General features: G+C 40.6%; 1 protein-coding gene across 8 annotated transcripts; it reads right to left on the reverse strand.

Moving 5' to 3' along the window:
- Positions 1 to 402: 402 nt before the first annotated feature.
- On the reverse strand, positions 403 to 19009 carry tcerg1b (transcription elongation regulator 1b (CA150)). 8 transcript variants are annotated; one of them, XM_037748597.1, is made up of 22 exons: positions 18856 to 19009; positions 16058 to 16295; positions 15516 to 15569; positions 15042 to 15194; positions 13346 to 13625; positions 12993 to 13232; positions 10088 to 10147; positions 8857 to 9057; positions 8168 to 8274; positions 7613 to 7701; positions 7369 to 7529; positions 6586 to 6667; positions 6291 to 6426; positions 6038 to 6127; positions 5794 to 5912; positions 5529 to 5679; positions 5195 to 5359; positions 3786 to 3968; positions 3245 to 3424; positions 2945 to 3028; positions 1974 to 2074; positions 403 to 1182 (listed from the first exon to the last, which is right to left on the reverse strand). In XM_037748597.1, exons 1-22 carry the CDS (start codon positions 18900 to 18902, stop codon positions 981 to 983), a joined length of 3123 nt encoding a protein of 1040 aa, XP_037604525.1. In that variant the 5' UTR covers positions 18903 to 19009; the 3' UTR covers positions 403 to 980. The 8 variants fall into 8 exon arrangements, with proteins under 8 accessions (XP_037604525.1, XP_037604524.1, XP_037604530.1 ...); XM_037748596.1 differs by having other exon boundaries at positions 3230 to 3424; XM_037748602.1 differs by lacking the exon at positions 15516 to 15569.
- Positions 19010 to 19585: the final 576 nt, after the last annotated feature.

Consider the following 19585-nt stretch of genomic DNA (forward strand, 5'->3'; position numbering starts at 1 on the left):
AGCTGGATGGCAGACTCCAGATCAGCTCTGAATGGTTGTTTTCCTCCGGTCTGTGAAATCTTGCAGATGCCGTTTGGAGCACCGGAGGACACAAAGGCACATGATTTTTTTCAGATTACCCGTTTCATGCACCTCTGTCAGGATATAGTGACCGTTTTATAAAAATATATATATTTTTTTTAAATCATATTCGCTCCATTTCTACCCACTGCAACTTTAACGCAGCCAAACAACGTCTATTGTCAAGAATTGAAAGTCAATTGTTCGTTCCATTGCAACATCAGCGCCCAGCAGCAAAGCTGCCGCCATTTTGGACTGAAATTGGATTTACATAAGAGTGTAACGTAGCCTAGTGTATATGTGAGGTGTTGATTTAGAAAAGAAAATCCACAGGACAAAATATTGAAAAACAGTGGAAGTTGCCTTTATTTCATTCAACAAAGAAACTGCTGCAACATCGGAGTAAACCACTGAGCAGAAACTAACATTCACACTGAGCCGCTGAAACATGACTGGCAAAGTGGAGCAGTAAGGCTTAAGGACGCCTCAGACACATGCACACACACGCACTCATGCACGCACCACACACACACACACACACGCATTCTCACACACTCTCTTCTTCATTTACATCAACTATCTTACACCTCTGTTGCTGCTCAGGCAGCAGCCTTATCACTATCCCTCATCCCTCTAATGTGGTCAGTCAGAGGTGAGGGCTCAAGGGTCACCTTGAAATCAGGTAACCTCTGTTCCCTGCTGCTTAATTGCAGGGCTATTTCAGGGCTAAGAGGCGACATAACACAGAGACCTTAACCGTTCATCTCTATGGTACATCTCTAAGCAATGTGAGCCCCGGTAATAACACTGCGAGGCCAGCCTGAAGGGCTGGGTTCAGGGGGAGTTCGGGGGAAATCATGCTCTGGCCAAAGGGAGGGCAAGGAGGAGAAGGGCACCGGCCGAGAAGATGATGTGATTGGTCACTTGGTAGAGCGTCGGGTAGGCTCGGAGGCAGTGGGGGGAGGCGGTGGGCCACGGCGGTCTAGGTCTTCGATGTAGAACATGATGAGCTTCCTGCGCTCCTCAGGGACACACTCCAGAACGAGGTACCGCTTGTCGTTCTGGAGGATCTTTTCCACATCCTTCAGATGTTGCTCTGACTCCTGGATCAGCTTTCTTGATCTGAGGGAAGAGAGAATGTGAGACGAAGGCACTCGGAAGCAAGATGGTAATACAGTGGAAACTACGGCTGTTAATAATTAACCGTTAACCGACATTAAGCATTTTAACCGAATAACGCTATCGGTTAAAAGAAATGTGGAACGGCTCATCACTTTAAGGAGAAAAGCTGGTCCACCTTAACAGCCCACCTTAAGAGGCAGAGCCGGAGTTGCAGGATATAGGAAGTTGGCTCAGGTTTCTCAGAGCTCGCTTGAGCGGAGCGGAGTAGTTGTAGCATTTTTACACCGACAAATAAACTGTACAAACACTGCTACACCTACGTTCACAGCTATAACGCCTCCAACAACCCCAAACTCACCGCCGCCACACACACACGGTCTGCCGGAAACATTGCTCTCATTGAGTAGGTAGTTGTATAGCAAATGAAAAGGCTTTTGAAGCAGTTATTTCAAATATTAAAGGGTGTTTCATAAATATGGATGATTGAATTTGTGCTCATTCAAAGACGTGTAATGAAATGTTGAATCAATCAACAGCTCAGTTATTTTTTCATAATGATGAGATTGTTTCCCTGGCACAAAAAGGGGAATCAATAACAGCAAAAACAAAATAGTTATTTGAAACATTGGTATCGGTCCGGAATTTTGCTATCGGTGAATCCCTAAATATAACAGGTGATTTCAGACTTTTTATAGCAGTGTATATTGATTACAAGTGCAAGAAAACAATACTTTTATTTGCTATTAGACACTTGTTTTGCTTATCTAGTATGTGAAAGTGAGTGTACACACCTGTATGTGATGAACTTTGTCTCCTTCAGCAGTGTTCTGAAGTCAGCTTTGGCTGTGATGTACTTGTCTTTGATGTAATCTTCAAACTCCCGCTGTCTCTTCTACAAACACACAGATGAACACATCAGACACCAAAACTCAGATAAAATGGTTGAAACGTTACAGCCAGATTAAACCCAAGCCAGAACGCCTTTAAGACAGATGAAAAAATATCAACCACCCTTTTTGATCATTTCAGAACTGGGGTTTGGATTTTATGAAAGAAGCCATCTGACGCCGGGCTGATGACACACACATATAGTGAACTATAAAGTGAGTTGTAGTGCTGTCCAAATGTAAAGTAAGAATTATTAGACCCTAGATAGTGGACTCAAAGTTTCCTACGATGCATTGTGAAAAGTAGTGTACAACGATGGTCACTAACCGAGCACTATATATACCATCATGCATTGCGCTGAAGGAAAAAATGGAAAACGGACGAGAGGAGAGAGACAAATCCATGAGTTGCATCGTGAGAATAATGTTTTAAGCAGAGCAGCGCATCACAACACAAACTGCCACAAAGTACTTATTATTGAATTAATCAATTTGGGAAAATATACTTGTTGCCCCCACATTAAAAGCCGTAGACATATACACTGCATCACTGCTTACCAGGGGGAACTTAAATTCACTCAGGGCATTTTGTCAAGAGGTTACTCAACAAAATAGCTTACAACATGTATTTATCACAAAAATACATGTCACACGACTTTGTTGAATACTCGATTCTGATTGGTCAATCATGACGTTCTGCGGTCTGTCCTTCAGGGCAATGAGAGACCCTTATTTCTCATCATTTTGCTTGAGATTCTTGCAATGTAACTACATTATGTCTTAACCCGTCACTAGAGTCACAAAACTCAAGTAATTTTTTTGTCAGAAAGTAACTGTATTCTTTTATCATAAAAGCAAAATAACATAAGTCTTACTCTGTCACTGGAGGAGAACTTGATACAGCGAGGGTCCTCTTTGATTACCTTCTTCACCTCCTTCCATGTGGTTGTCAGAGTGATCTATAAAACAAACAAAAAAATCTGTCAATAAGCTTATCAAATTAATCAGGAATCAAGTTGATCAAAATATTTGATAAGCACATACATGGAAATACATTAAAAGCTGCAGAGTATTACGTTCCTTATAGCCATGCTGGCACACAAGAAAAAAGCAAGTAGAGAGAAAATGAATAGCGTAGTACATGTTCCTGCTTTTGGCACCTTTTTACTCCTCACCATGCTGGTCTCATCTAGTAGCTGCCTGAAATGTTCTTTCTTCTTCTTGGCCAGTGCTTCTACGTGTTCGTTAAACAGCTTCTCCTTCTCCTCTCGCTCTAGCAGTGACGCCGACTCCCAGCGATGGTCCTTCCGCAGGTTACGACGAGTGTCTGACCACGTTGCATCTGAAGACCGTACCTGAGGAATGAGTGAAAAAAAAAAAAAACACTTGTTAGTCTTGTGCTCCCGCCAACACACTTGCATTTCTCAAATGTTCAGGAGGTGCTCTTAAAGATCCTATATTATCATCTCTCCATCCAATCAATTTTTCTTACCAAATCTTCTGAAAAAGATGATGCAAAAAGATTAAGATTTAATGAAAACTCAAATCTGATTAATTTTAGGGCTGTCAATCATGATTAATCATAAACTAATCATATATTTTTTACCTACAACCTCCGAAAGATCGATTGTGTTAATGCGTTTTTATTGCGTTAACTTTGACAGCCTTAATTAATTTGTTTCATGGGGGAAATAAAAAAGCTGCAAAGCGTCTCACCATATCAGACATGAGAGCTTTGAAATGCTGGATGGCCTCCTCCCTTTTGTGCTGCTCCCTCTCTCGGTCGATCTCTTTGGTCTGTTCTGATCGGGCCTTCTGCACCTCTCGCTCCCTCTCTCTGAGACTGGCCTCGATACGAGCCTGCCGCTCCAACTCTCGCTCCTTGTCGATGTCCACACTCTGTGGAGGATGACACACGTGGTCTGCGTCAGTTTTGTTTGTTATATGATGTCAACAATGAGAGCTATACATGAAAGCATATACGTATATTCTCAACTACCAGTCAATTACACATTATTATGGAAATGACTTTCTCTGTATCTGTGTTTTTGATCTCCTCACCATTGCAATTCTTAACAATTTGACAGATGATTCAGTCCATTTCTACTCTCGATATCGGGAGACGCTTAGACTGTTTTTACTCATCAGGAATTTATTACCTCCATGGCAATAAAAAACATTACACAAGGCGTTAGAAACTCCTGTAGGTTGAACTGGGATTCATGAACACATTTAGGGGTGACTGACTCAGACAGGCACTCTATAAATGGACTTGAGGAAACTTGCTAGCCTTGCAACAATAAGGCTACAAACAACCCATCATACAACACCATCTGTAGGAGACACTCTTTCCATTCAAAAAGAATATCTGACATTAATAATACAGGGTTCCTACTCTTTTCTAGAGATAATTTTCCAGGACATTTTCAGCGATGATCTAGCTGGAATGACACACAAAGATCCCGCCATACACTAATATGTTCCTCTCTGTGGAAGTCTGATTTAAAAGACATGCAGTCTATGGCTAAATCATCTCTTACATGATGAGAAATTACACATCAACTTTAGCAATGGAACCAAACATGTTAACCAATTAAACATTATTCAACCGTTTAAAAAGAGTTGGGAAGAAAGCAATGTTATGATGTCAACCAACCTACATGTGACGTGACTTGTGGGTGTTCTCACAGCGTTTCCACAACATAACCGAGAGCAGCCTATTCAAAAAAACTTGTGAACGTAGATATGATCCTGAACATAACTTAACCCTTTCAGATGGCAATGATATTCATTTTGGGGAGCACTAGTTCATTCTCAGTAAAGGAAAATAAATGATCCAGGACATTTTATTTTTCTCTCATTTTCCATGTGTTTTCAGTGACTAGACAGCCTCTGCTTTTACAAATGTAATTTCCAGAAAAATAGTTAGAGGTTTTTATACACGTTCACTCACAATCCATAGATACTTAAAAAAAAGGATTTATACTGACACATGTACAAAAGTAAAAAACAATGTTCAGTTCAAGACTGAACAATAAGTTCACGGCTTCTCTCACACAGATCATATATCATTAGCACATACATATTGAAGCCATCATATTCCATACAGAGAAAACTGCTCATACCTTGGCTTGTTTTTCCATGTACTGTTTGAAAAGTTCTTCTCTGAGTGCGGAGCTTTCCACAGACTTGTATCGTGGGTCAGTCTCCAGCCTCTCTTTCACTTTGCTCCACCGCTGGCCTCCCTCTATGTGCTGCTCACTAAGGAGGTCATAGAAGTCTTGCTTCACCTGAGAGACAACACATCAAAATTGGAAATCTCTTCATCTCCCCTGCAGATGGTAAAAGCCTACAGGTGTCTTGACTCATGGTCAATCGACCTCGCCTCACCTAAAAAATGCCACAGTCTTATTGTAGAGAGATACCGTACATTGATATTTGAATGTGAGCGGGTGATACCTTCTCTCCTCTGGACTTGGAGTCCTCTTTCTCTCTCTTCCTTATAGCGGTGATGAATTCCATGAAGATGGCCTCCCTGTCCTTCATCTTCTCTATGGTCTTAAATCGTGGGTCTCGGCCGTGTTTCACTGCAAATTCACTAAATGTTGTTCTGCAAAGATAAAAAAAAAAGAAGAAAAACACTGCAGTTTAAATTTTGAAAAAGTGAACAGTTCTAAACATCTCTTCACCACAACAAGAAAGAATAAAAGGCCCGTTTCTTTACCTTGGTGTGAACTTTGCGTCCTCCATCATCCTCCTGAACTCGTCTTTGGCCTGCATCAGCTTGTTCTTCTTCTCCTTCCTCTCCTCCTCCGCTCGTGTCTTCACATACTGATCAAACACCTTTAGTGGACAAAATCACAAAAATATTACTGAAGGATTTAAAAAAATGGCCGGTACATGACACAGTGCTGTGAGAACAGTTAGGGGAGAGAGGAAAACACATGAAAAAGGGAGAGAAACTGAACCTGTTTCCTCTCTTTTGGGTTGAGGAGGAGGTATCGTGGGTCAAACACAATCTTATGAAGCTCTTTGTCCCAAGTCGAGAATGCAGACACCTACATGCAAGATAGACAATGCTGGCATTAGTCAGTCCAATATAAACTTGCATATAATAAAAGATTAAACATTTTTGTATATGTCCAGTGCAGATAAAAAATAAAAACAAAAAGGTACACAAAACTCGTAACATTGTTGTAAAATTTCACAAATTTGTGTTACCCCTCTCTCCAGCAGCATTTCTCTGAACTGGGTCATCCGGGCCTCGAGTGGCACTATAGCTCGTTCTCTGGCAGCTCTGAGCTCTGCCTCCATTGCTGCTTCCTTCTCAGAGTCTGCCTCCTTCACCTCCTCCTTCCTGTGAGGGCGAAAACCACAAAGGTGAGGAGAGGTGGAGAGAATGATCAATGAGAATGGAGAGATGACGTAGAAAAAAGAAGAAGAAAAAGAAAAAAGGTGACTCCTTAAACATCTGCAGCACGATGGCATTAAGTTAAGGGAGACACGCATGACATACTTCCTCTTTTTGGCTTTGGTTGGCTCCTCATCCTGATTCTCTTCAGTAGCAACGGCTAATTCTGGCTCCTCCTTACTGACACCTGTGAGTGAACACACAGACACAAAATAAATACTACACACACTGCAGCACACAAGATGATGATAGCAGCACTTTCTTGCTCAGTATAAGAACTGCCCACTGGTTGTGTGGCTCTGAATATGTAATTGCTTCAAATCATCTATTATTAAGGGTTCAGGGTTCATGTTTCTTTATTTGTCATTTGTCAATTCCAGCTAAGCAGTCATTGGCAATGAAAAACTTTGGTCTCAGGTTCCTTCAACAATGCTCATAAAATATGTATATATATATATATAAAAGGGGAAATCACACAAGTAAAAGCAGAATGATAATGTAAGGCATAAAATAGTGCAGTTAAAATATAGCGCTTGAATATAAACATAAGTAAATATAAAATAATAATGTATGTGTAATTTTGTTGAAGACAGCATTTCAGATGGGAAAACTGAATGTAAACAGGATGTACTATGTCTATGCATGATGAGAAGTAATATATGTACACAGAGGTGTCACAGTTTGTAAAACATTATGTAAAGTATATAAAGGTAAAATGACAAGTGATGAGCTCAAGAGTTCAGTAGTCTTATGGCCTACGGGATGAAGCTGTCCCTGAGTCTGGTTGCGCACTACTAACCAAGCAATTAGCCTATATGTCACAATAATCAAAAGTACTGTGTTGAATGTCATTATCACTGACTGCATGTGAACGTGTGTTGCCCCCACCTATTTTCTTGCTGTCCTCCGGGCCTCTTTTGTGTGGAGGCTCCTGGATGTGCTTGTCGACATCAGCTCGACCAACCAGCTCCTCGGGCCGGTCCCACATGGACAGCCGTGTTGTGGGATTGTAGAAGAACACGCGATCATCACCCGTCCATACCACACACCTGATATTTAAAAAAAAAACATTAGGCTTATTGCAATAAAGTGGAGTGGAGTGATGGTGTGGGTCGTGATGTGGTGTGCGTACCATGGCGTGCCAGGGATAGGGTTGGTGGCTATTGGTCTGGCTTTCTGAGCTGCCTTTTCCTCCTCTGTCATCTCTTCTTCTTTAGGCTCCTTGATAAAGAAACAAAGAGAAAAATCAGTTATCTCCATCACTATTACATTCATACTAGGAATGTCAGTTTTGATTCAATTTGCTTTAAATAGCCTCACACCCATTAACCTGCAACTAACCGGGTCATTTTTAAGAAAAAACACGAAATGACGTGAAATACAAGATGCGCTTTCATTTTAGTCCGGCAATCCATGACTCAATGAGCTTTGGCGCCGCATTTCAGGTGCTGAAATGTTTTTTGTTGTAAATGCCTTTTATTTTATGTTGGCTTTACTGAAGTTTACTGTCGCATTTTGATCAGGTCATCGTTAAAGGTACTCCTGTCAATCGGCCATTGATCGTTATCGGCCGACATTCAGTAGTTCACTCATTTGATTGGTGGTCTCTATAAAATGTACTTTTGAATAAAAAACTTTGAGGCAGTGTTTTTCGTTGTTCAACCAGGTAATTTGACTCTTCACTTACCTCCTTCTCATTGTTAGTGTTTTCTGTTTTGTTCTCCTCGTCCTCCATCTCCATCGCCTCAGCTTCCTCCTGAGCCAGACGCTCCTTTATCCTTTGTGCTTCTTTTTCTAAAGACAGCGAGGAGAAAAAGGCACACACACACAAACTGTGAGGTAACTAAAAGTGGTGCAACAAATGCAGCTTGTCATCAATTCTGTCGGGGTTGCATGTTAAGTAAACCTGCTAATTTATCAGTCATACCTGCTGCAAGTGGCACTGGTAAATCTTAGGACAGGTCATGTGGGATCAGGGTTTTTGTGTGTTTTGCTGTGCAACTTGTCAGAAAAATGACAGTGTTGTTGATGAGCAGAAAACCAAAGTGGGTAAAACTTTTCAGATTGGTGATACTGGAAATCAGCCCAAGCCTAGCACTCATCATCCACCAAAGCATTTTAAGTTCCACCCAACTAGAGCTGGGCGATATGATGAGATATATATATATATAATTGTGTTACGGCAATATTTACATGGTTTGGACAACGATTTACTTTCTGATTATAACGCGAGAGTGAAGTTGGTGCGAACGGTCAGAACAAAAAGTGCTTGTACCTAAACGGGGGCTACTTCTGTCGTTTGGCTACAAAAAGTCAGAATAGGACCACCTCACTACATCACAGGCAGTTGTGTTCGCACTAGTCAGCAATGCCTACCTCTCTCCACTAGGGCCATTGGTTTCTCCCAGGTGGACTCCAGTGTTCGGTTGTTGTAGTAGTAATTTTTCCCATCAGCTGTTTTGTACTCTGACCACTCGGGGAGCTGCAATGATCCGGCCATGGAGGCAGGAGCTGCCTGGAGAGTCAGCTGTGGGTGCATCATGGAAACTAAAGGCGGTCCCATGCCAGGAAGCATTCCTGTCATTAGTCAGAGAGGAAAGAGACAACCATTATTGGCTGAGACTCATCTTTCTGTCTGAGCCACTAACAGTAGTTACAGTGGACTAGAATCTAGTAAAAGCATTAGTTTATACATCCATTTGTGAAATGTCAGTTCCCAGGTTTCCCACTTGTTATCAATAACACGTATTAGCAAATTCAGAGGTGAGACAGAGAGCTCCACAGGCAGAATAAAACTGATTCACTGCAACTTAAAAAGGGCTGTCCCTCTAAGCATTTGCCTGCTCATCTAGAGGAATAGATTATTAGCTGAATGAGTGAATAAAAAAAGATTGTTATCATTTGTGGAAGAAACTGTTCAAGTCTAAATATGTCTTCAAGAAACATAACTGATTGACAATAAACAGGCCACATACACAAAAAACAGTGACACAACACACACACACAACCATGCCACAAAAGAAGACAACACACATGACCACAACATGTAGCTCTAACTGCTATTCTAATGAATCTCTACTAGGCAAAAGCAGCTAGCGTTATGGGAACTAGCAAAGATGGTCTCGGTCTCCAAACACACACCTCAAAATGACTGATCCTAACAATCAACGGCTCGGCCCGATCTAACAATTTAGATGCTGATTATTCAAGTGTCCTTTCATTTACCAAAGCAAAACAATTAGTCTTACACTGTATCTAACAGTTCCAGAGGACACGCAAACAAAGTGCATTCATCATTTACTGAAGGCTGAGTACTCTAACTAGACTTTAGCAAGTTTTAGCTTAAAAAATATGCTGTTGATAAAATGTTGTATGTGGCATGTTACATGTTAAATCTGGAAGTACAATCACAAATGAGTTTAAATAATCAAGCTGTGTGTTCTGCTTCTGTCTAAATTTCTACTGTACACCGGATGGATCATGTTCACAGCATTCACCTCCATGCCACTGTTTGAGGGTTCCCATATATACTATATGACTCATGTAGACACCATTCACTACCATGCCATCTACTGTAGATCTGAGATGCGAGCGGCTGGATGTTTACCGTTGGGGCCGGGGCCTGCCTTTACACAGGGTGCACCTACTATCTGCATCATTGCTACACCTGCAAGAACAACGGACAAGCAAGCATCTGGTTGAACACAGCAGGACACTAGACATGAGCTACCATCGTGTGTAAGAGTTTGTTTGTGTGTGTGGCCCCACTCAGACAAAACACACGCCCAAATTTTGGATTACTGTTATGTTACTTCTGTTGATGTTTATGAGCCTGTAATGTATTTAGAGATGTTAGGGATAAGCACAGTGTACATTAGGTTTATAAGATTTATTTGGAGGCTATTGCTACATTAACAATATGGAGGCAAAGTCCCACCCCTTCCAGTGGACCCCATGGAACCTTATTTCGGAAAAAATATGTACAGTAGTGAACGGCGAGAGACAAAAATGTTTTGATCCCGTTTGAATTGCAGCATGAATCACACATATTATGTTTGTCAATTTAAAACAGAATTTTGCAAGTCAAGAAAGTCGCAGTTTGTCGTAGTATCATTTAGTTTTGTGAGTACATCCCAGTACGAAACACACAGGCATCGTATCTTCAGCGAGAGAGACATCACTTACGCGACTTTTGGGTGTGTAGTCTTTGTAATTATGTATTTTCACAGTCTTATTATTAAACAGTTTTACAACAAACAGCAATTTCTTTTTAAACAGACAAACATCATATGTGTGAGTCATGGCGCAATTCAAACAGGATAAAAAAAATGATTTGTCTCTCCCTGTTGACTACCATTCATATTTTTTCCCAAATAATGTCCCATGGTGGTCCACCGGAAGGGGCGGTACTTCACCTCTCTATTATGATAAAAAGAATACTGTAAAAAAGCACATGTAAAATAGTGAATGCATAATGTTGGAACACCACAAATCAAATCAGGGAGTCAATCAGGGAGCTCTCAGTCTGATATTTGTAAGCTGAATAACAATCAGCCCCAATCTAAAACTAGGCCCCTCTTATTGTAGTTCTGATTTTGCCAGACACTTCGTCCATAAAGAACACAATAAACTGGGGGAATTAACAAGAATGTGCTTCTTCGATCAAATTATGCCAAAATAAAGGACAGAGAAAAAAAAAGAAGGAATCAAAGAAGACACATAACAGAGAAGAAGAGAAAAGCAACAGAAAAAAACCTTGAAAGCAAACACACAGGAGCATTTACATTAGCTGAAATTTAAATTCAAGCCACTGCACTCAAGACTTGTTGTTGTGCGACTCTTCGGGTGCTTTCACATTAGGGACCCGGGCACGGATCTGAGTACACTTGTGATTTTAGATGATGTCTGCGAAGAATGAGAGCAGCTCAATGGCTCAGCGGGCAGAGAAAGAGAGACGGGGTGGGAGGGGAGACAACGTGCAGAGTCGTCCTACTTTCAAATCAAACTTGGTGAAATAAAAGTTTATTTTGGCCAAACCAGAGTTGGTTATTGTTGGAAAGAGTAACGACGACAGTATCGGTGAGTTTTATTTAGTTTCTGTCAAGTTTGAATGAAGTGTTTTACGATGCCGCGCTGCTAGAACAGCTGATCTCAACCTAAACAAATACACGTGGGTGATGACGCAAGTGTACTCGGGTACGGAACAAATTTACTAATGTGAAAGCTGAGCAGAGAGGGGGGGCAATCATACTCGGGCACGGAACGGATCAATCGTACCTAATGTGAAAACGCCCTTAAACAAAATGCAAACAGACAGATCTGAGCTGACTGAACTAATAGAGTTATCCATGACCAGAAGATATCTAGTGGGAAGTCTTTAAAAAGACACTTGTGCAATTTACATGTATATGAGTGTCCCTATAATCCTCCCGTGGTGTTCCAATAACAACTACAGTTGGAGTCCACAACATTTTTTGTTGTAATCAAAAATTCACCAATAATGCTGAGTCAGAGTTTCCACAGAGTCTGTAGCTGATTATCAGTCACAAACCTAAACTAAGTAGCATATTAGCATCAGAGTAATTGAATAATCTTAACTGGTTATTTTACAAGCAACATTATACTTTCTACTAGATTACACTTGCCCTGGTTTAAGTCTTTTAATATTAGGTATCTGACGATATAGAGTCCGATCCGCTACTTATGTTTACCTGGCAGCAGGAGGTGGGTCTATGCATTGATTAAATATGTATCTGGCACAATGAAATAACAGGTGTAGCCTACAAAATTTTGCCCACCGTATTATTCAAGAGCTACTTAATCCAAACACCTAAGGGCCTAGTTCAAAACCCTTAAAATGATCAACTTAAATTATTGATCTGACATGAATGAAAGTGCAACAGGATGACACGATCAGCTAGAGAGAAGCCATATCAAGGGCTGTTAACTTGCAGTGTCTAAAAACGCGTGAAAAATGCCAACTGTGCCACTCATTCTTTTATCCAAGGTGCTTGGGAGGATGCGCTCCTGCCGCATCTGCCGTTACTAAGCAACCACAACCTGCATGCTGCGATGACGATGATGATGAAGTTGCGGCAATTTAGCAGGAAGCCTCACTGACTAAACGAAACAAAATCAAAACAAAGATAAACGGATTTCCAACCCCGTAAATCCCTAACAGTATCAATTTGTCTGTGTCAGTCTGGCTCACACATTCAACCGGATGTTGGGACGTTCTTGGACAGAAAGGGGGAAGTAAGTAAAATAATCCGTGGGACAGATGTAAAGCTCTTGGTAGCCCTGCACTAAAATGATTCTCCTTCATATATTTAGTGTAGACTGATATTTGTGGAAGAACAATAAGTCTGCAATAAAGCTTATTGCAGCTTTTTTTTGTAGGACTATTTTACTGGATTCCAATATATTTATACAGCAGTTCCTGTTTGTAGCATAGTGATAGCAGCTAGATATTGTGGGCTGTTAGTACCTTACTCTTAGTTTGCGGCTCTTACCTGGCAGAGGGATGTGCATTCCCGGCAAGGGCACCCTGAAAGGAGGCACCATGACAGGGGGGAAGGCAGGCATGGCTGCGTTGGGCTGTCCCACATTGTGAGACAGGCCTGCTGGCAGCAGTGACATCGACTGCACCGCTGTAACAGGTGACGGCACCGTGGAAACAGTTACCACAGTGACTGGAGACACAACAGTTGAGGACACCGTGGCAACAGGGGATATGTCTGCTACAAGAGTGGCTTTTGAGAACAAAAAGACAAAAAAGAAGGTTTTTATTTTTTGCTTTTGTGTGTGTGTGTGTGTGTGTGTGTGTGTGCATGTGTGTATGGTTGATATAAGACTGTGTACTTACCTGAAATGGTTACAGAGGGGGAGACAATGGTGGAGTCTGGACTGGAGGAGAGTGTGCGGGAGGGGGTTGTGGACAGGGCCTGAGTAGGGGAGGCTGAGGCTGCTGTGCTGGCCGTGGTGTTGACACAGCTTGAGCTGGCAGCTGCAGTCACCCCCACACTTGGACCCGGCCCTGCAGACCCCGCTACAAGAAGAGGGTTGAGTTCAGACTGCTGGATAATTTTCACCCCATCCGGTTTACTCCACGATGACTCTCTGGTCCTGGCGTTGTAGTAATATGCCTGTGGAAGGGATAATAGACATGAAAACACTTGTAACTTGAGAACAAACAGTAACTATAATATAAAGCTTGGCAACAAATTTATATTCATTATCTACCCATTTAGACAACCAATTTTGTTTTTTATATTTCAATTTATTAAGCATAATCAAGCAAAATGACTTATTTCAGAATGAACAATTTCCAATCTAATGTTAAAAGATATTAATTAGATGATATACCATATTTTCAATAAATAGGTTCTGTGTATGAGTGTTCATTTTGGGTATTTTCATAAATGACAACATATGGGAAAAAAAAATTCTAATTCTTTTTTTTTTACTTTCCCCCATGATACTTTGCATCGCGTGAACTTGTCTGCTTTTGGCTGGCTACCTGAGGCTGGTGCTGCGTGCATATTGAAATAATGACGGGAAAAAGAAAGTAATTTTTTCTTAATGGAAAAACGTATTCTCCTCGAAGCTTATGACAAACGTCAAAAACAAACCAACGAGATGCATACCTTGTGTGGTCTACTCAAACAACAAGAAACAACCATGGCTGCTAGTGATGGAGACAGAAAAAATGTGCACGGGGAAAGCACTTGTGGTTGAAGCCGCCGTCACATAATGCCCCCTTGAGCTTGGCGATGGAAAAGGCAGAAGAATTGGCAGCGAGCCTGGGAGATGACAATTTTAAAGCTTTCATATGCTGGTTTAAAAAGAGAGAGAACATTGTGCTTAAGAAACTGCCTGTGGAGGCTGACACGGTGTCATGTGGCTTGAGGACCAGTGGGGACAGATGAGACAAGAATACACAGAGGGAAAAAGGAAGAATGTCGATGAGAGCGGAATTTATTTTCGAGCACTAGCCTACCTGACGTTCAGTAAGTAACAAAGCTGTCTGTTTCATTACTTTATATTCATGTAATAAATATACAAATGTCAATTAGATGGTAATCTGCATAAGAAATAAAGAAAAAAAAAAAAAAATGGTTATAAGATTCATCCGCTTATAGTGATCAATTCGACCTGGACAGACGTGATCACTATAAGCGGTTTCCACTGTAATCATTTTTAGCAAGTGGTATAGCAGTGTACATATATAGTTTTAAAGACTACCTCCTACAAAGCTGTTTAAATGCAATCAAGTGACGAGCACCATTAAATCAACTGTGTATCTAAAGTCTAATACCAGAAAATGGCCATGACAGTTTTTCCTCGATAAAATTTGGAACGTTATTTAGCCTCCTTCGCGACAAACCAGTATGACCTGGTTGGTACCAATGGATCCTTAGGTTTTGTAGTTTCATACGATGTCAGTATCTTTACACTAGCTTTAAAACTGAGCCCGCTACAACCTAAAAATCACAAAATCCATGAATGCGTTAAACAAAATATTGGCCCTACGATGTGCTTACATATGACTTCTAGGTTACCTTTCCCTCTGGCGTTTTGTTCTCTACCCAGATCTCTTCTGCAGGGTTGAGTGCAGGGGCTCCAGATGCAGGAACAGGGGGCATCCCAGGAGGAAACAGCATCCCTGGAGGAGGCGGCAGGTTCCCCATGGGAGGGGGAAGGAACGGAGGTCTCTGCAGCAAAAGATAGAGACCCAGCATTACATTTTCAGACTTCAAGGAGTAGGGTTACGAATTTCAATTGCCCAATAAGAGTCCTCCCTGGTGGCCAGTTAGATAAGCAGTCGACTATTTAGCCAGCAGCCGGCACTTGAAACCTCTGAATTAGGAGGTTCGTGCATTAACATTGTATCATTCAAGAGAATCACACAGGATCTAAAAATCAATTAAGAAGAAGTCAAATAGATTATTAAACAGTTTTAGTCATATTCCTCCTTCTGTCTTGTTCTAAGAGCTAATACTGCTGTCATTGTGCCAGAAAGGACAAAAGCTTACTTTGTGGTCAATTTCTTTGCAGACTCTGCCTGCCAGATGGCTGTTGCTGCACCACTGATTGCAATATAGGACAGAGTAAACAGGTAAGTACAGGAGAATAATATACAGGAGATATACCTATAATGCTGGTCTACTCAACGTGTGTTGGATCCGCATTGGGCCAATTCATATTAGACAATCCAGTCTGCAGTGTAGTTGCATACATTTCACTAATAAACCTGAGTTATGCTGAATAGCTTCCTGATAAAAGTTAGGTTTCAGTTTCACCTCTTTCTGTACATGGGCATGGTCTCTTTCTCATTTAAATGTTGTTTCTGAGTATCTAATATTTTGGCTATTATGGTTTATAACAATATATGTAATTGTATTATGCTTATCAATAATATATGGCTCATTCTTCAACAGACTTATTTTAGTCTTTGTCTGTCCGTCTCTATAAATGCTGTGTAGAACATGATGACAGCAGGCAAAGTTAACATAGTGCAGCGCTACACTTCCATGAAGAAAAACATGCATGTCGTATACGCATGGGAGACAGTCACCTGTAGATGGGGAGGTCCAATGGGTGGTGGCATGCCTCCTGGTGGTGGGATGGGCGGCATGTTAGGGTCAAAGGGTGGACGTGCAAATGGGGGCCGAGGCGGGGGTCCCCTCATCATCCCAAAAGGAGGTGGCGGTGGCCTAAGGAGTGGTGGTGGGCCTCGTAACACTGGGGTCTGGGCAGGCACAGGCGCAGGTGCAGGCGCAGGGCCACGGAACCGCACTGCCTGCTGCACCATTCTAGCACACCAAAACAATATCACGTTACAACCCGTATTCAATGGCAGATCACTAAATAGTATTAACAAAAACCCTCTGACATGAGCACTTTGATCAGTACTAACATGCTAATACTGCAGATTCATTCTAATACTTGAAAGTAGCTATCTACAGGTAAGACTGGGCAACATAACTCATATTATACTGCCTATACCATGGGGTTCTCAACCTTCTGTAAGGCCCACTTCTGATTGTTAAAACATTTCAGAGGACCATCTTCTCAAATAAATAAGAAAAGAAACATAGCATGACAAAAATTATGTATTCAGGGTCAAATTTCCTTACCACACCTCTATACGATACATATCGGACCTATAGTGTATTCACTGTATTCATATCATACCACCAGCTGTTTATTCTGTATATAATCTCTTACTATTAGCATTACTTGTATGTACACCTGCACTACATATTTTATAAAACTTTACTTAAACTGGACTGCCTACTATGCTCATACTGTATATAAGCTATCCAGTATATTCATACTCCTTACAGTTTATTCCACATCCTATTTTATTTTATATTTTATTCTTTATATACTCTGTGCATTACTCTGCACTTTACGGCTTTTTGCACTTCTGGTTCGATGCTAAACTGCATTTCGTTGTCTCAGTACCTGTACTCTGGGCAATCACAATGAAATTGAATATAATTTAATAAAAAAAAGGACATACTGTGTGACGCTCACCATCGCATGTTTTCCTGAAAAACACAATATCTGCTTAGGTGTGGCAAGTAAGGGCTGACCTGGATGCTTTGAAGCTTCAACCATTGCTATGGTGATCAACCTCCAAATCAGTATTTGAATGCTTTGTTTTTTAAATATATTTATATTGACCGTGCCATGGTGATCGACCTCCATATCAGTATTTGAATGCTTCGTTTTTTGTTTTTTATATATATATATTTATATTGACCATTGCCATGGTAATTTACCTACAAATCAGTATTTGAATGCTTTGTTTATATATATATATATATATATATATATATATATTTGTATTGACCTTTGACTGATAATGTATAAATCCCCAAATAGCCCACGAAATAAGGAATAATCCTGCAACAGTATTCATATTCAACATTAATCATTATTAGTTATTCTCAGACGGATATTGCTGTTTGTTATGTGTAGAGGTGAATGTGTGTACAGTAGTGCGTCAGCAGCACTGTCCCAAAGCTTAGAAACCCTTTGATTATTTCTCACCGAAGCTGCGAAGCCCAAAAAATGGTATACAGGACAGCTCTATAGCACATTTCAAATTATCAAATTGTTGATAATAACATGAGAGTGCATGATAATATGAAGTCACACATATTTCAGCTGCCATAGTACTTAACGTTACTCTATAGATAGATAGATAGATAGATAATAATTTTATTGATACTGAGGGAAATTCAAGTTTCCAGCATCACAGTTCCATAGTTCAAAACATGTTAGTAAAAAGGCAGTAAAAAAGTTAGTAGTGCAAAGTACAAAGTACAAAAAAAATATACCAGATATAAAAATACAAGGAGATGAAGAAAACTGTTAAACCTGAATATAGTGCAGGGTAACAGCTGTGATACATGACTATTAAAAAAGTAAATATAGTGCAGAAGCGACTGTTAAAAATGAGTATGGTGCAGTGCAGTGTTTAAGGCACCAAAATTATGCTTCACAATATTAAAAAAAACATCTCACAATGTCAGAATATTAACAACATCAATATATTGCATTGGTCATGCAAAATAACATTATTTGTTACTTGCTTTATCAATCCAAACACATTGTATTGAGGGTAGATGTTTGCTAGGGAGGAAGATGCAATGCAAACTAGGCTAGTTTAGCAGGTTATTACCAAAACTGTAAGTAAATAACTTTAAGGTTTTGTAATGATATGTTCCTGCTGATCAGCTACAGTTCTTGAAGATGCAATCACACTGACGTGGATGATGTTTTAGCCAGGGAGCATTTGGGTGTAACACATGTTCTTTAGGGTGATATCCTGTTGGACCGTGTAAGAGTAACGTTGCATACTTTGATTCCTAAATTAAATAAAACACTCAGATAATCTCGCGTATTAGTAACTAGTCTAACAGAAAGCCAGTCCATTCACAACACTGAATGGATGAGTTGTGTGCTCCTGCTGCTTACTAATGAATGTAGCGTAGCTTAGCTAACTGGCTGTCTCACATTAACATTTGAGCACAAAACCGCACACTTTAAAACACAAGCTTGTGTCTGAACACACAAACTCGGGGCCTGGTGCGGAAGGCAGCCAAGTGAAAGAGGAAAACATCTGTCTGTGTTTGATCATCTGTCTGCTGTGTGTTTACCGCGTGCACAGACGAGCAGCTAGGCAACACAGGCTAGTTACCTAGCAGCTAGTTAGCTAGCATGGCTACATTCACAAGCAAAAGCACTGTTTTATCACAACCTAGTGACCACAAACAACGCTAACCAGCTTCGTATACAATCTGCTTAACAGTACACTGAGCTCATATTCCATGAAAGCACTTTATTTTGCTATTATCTGACCTGTTGTCGCTGAACCCGATAGTCTCGCTCTCTGTCTGGTCCGCCATTACAGGAAAGTGTAACAACTCTCTTCCTGGTAACGCCCCCTAAGTGGTTTCCGCTTCTCCTATTCGCTGAGCTTTGATGTCAATCATAGCGCAGTGAGCTCTGATTGGATAATGGGTTTCTCAAGGAGGTGTGGCCAAGTGTTCATTGGGTCTGGTTTTTCATGATGTCTTTTGTTCAGTCAGTCAGTCAGTGAGTGTATGCAGGGTGTTGTTGATATTAAGTTGGACTCTAATCACTACCACTTTTTGCATACTCCATTAGCTCTTACCACTTCTCTCTCTGTTTACTGTGCTGGTGGTGGGTATTTTGTATGCTGTGGGTATTTTGGGTGCCCACTATTGGTTGGAAAAACTGAAGGCATCTACTTAAAAGTAGTAATAGTCTACCACAGTGGGGAAAAACTACTGCATTGTTGTTGGATATCCTGTATAACCATATGAGAACTATGAGGATTTTAAGAACTTTAACATGCACTATCTGCAACCATCTTGGACTCAAACCACTGGTGCACTTTACCCTATACATCCTATATACCACTTTATAGACTGCACATATTACATTTATTTATTGTACATACTACATTTATTTATTGACGGACTGTACACACGATGTTCACCCATTCACTCTGCATCTTTCATATCTCTATTTATTGTTTTTATAATTTTTGTATACCTTTACCTCT

The sequence above is a fragment of the Sebastes umbrosus genome, chromosome 17 (genome assembly GCF_015220745.1).
Source record: "Sebastes umbrosus isolate fSebUmb1 chromosome 17, fSebUmb1.pri, whole genome shotgun sequence".
Classification (NCBI taxonomy): domain Eukaryota; kingdom Metazoa; phylum Chordata; class Actinopteri; order Perciformes; family Sebastidae; genus Sebastes; species Sebastes umbrosus.

Bases quoted from the DNA above. Each gene is read 5' to 3' on its own strand.
- tcerg1b (XM_037748596.1), bottom strand. From the start codon at position 18,902: ATGGCGGACCAGACAGAGAGCGAGACTATCGGGTTCAGCGACAACAG. The intron at 7,702-8,167 runs GTAAGTGAAGAG...TTCTTTATCAAG, and splicing joins ACACTAACAATGAGAAGGAG to GAGCCTAAAGAAGAAGAGAT. The intron at 2,075-2,944 runs GTAAGACTTATG...GTGTGTTTGTAG, and splicing joins AGTTCTCCTCCAGTGACAGA to AAGAGACAGCGGGAGTTTGA.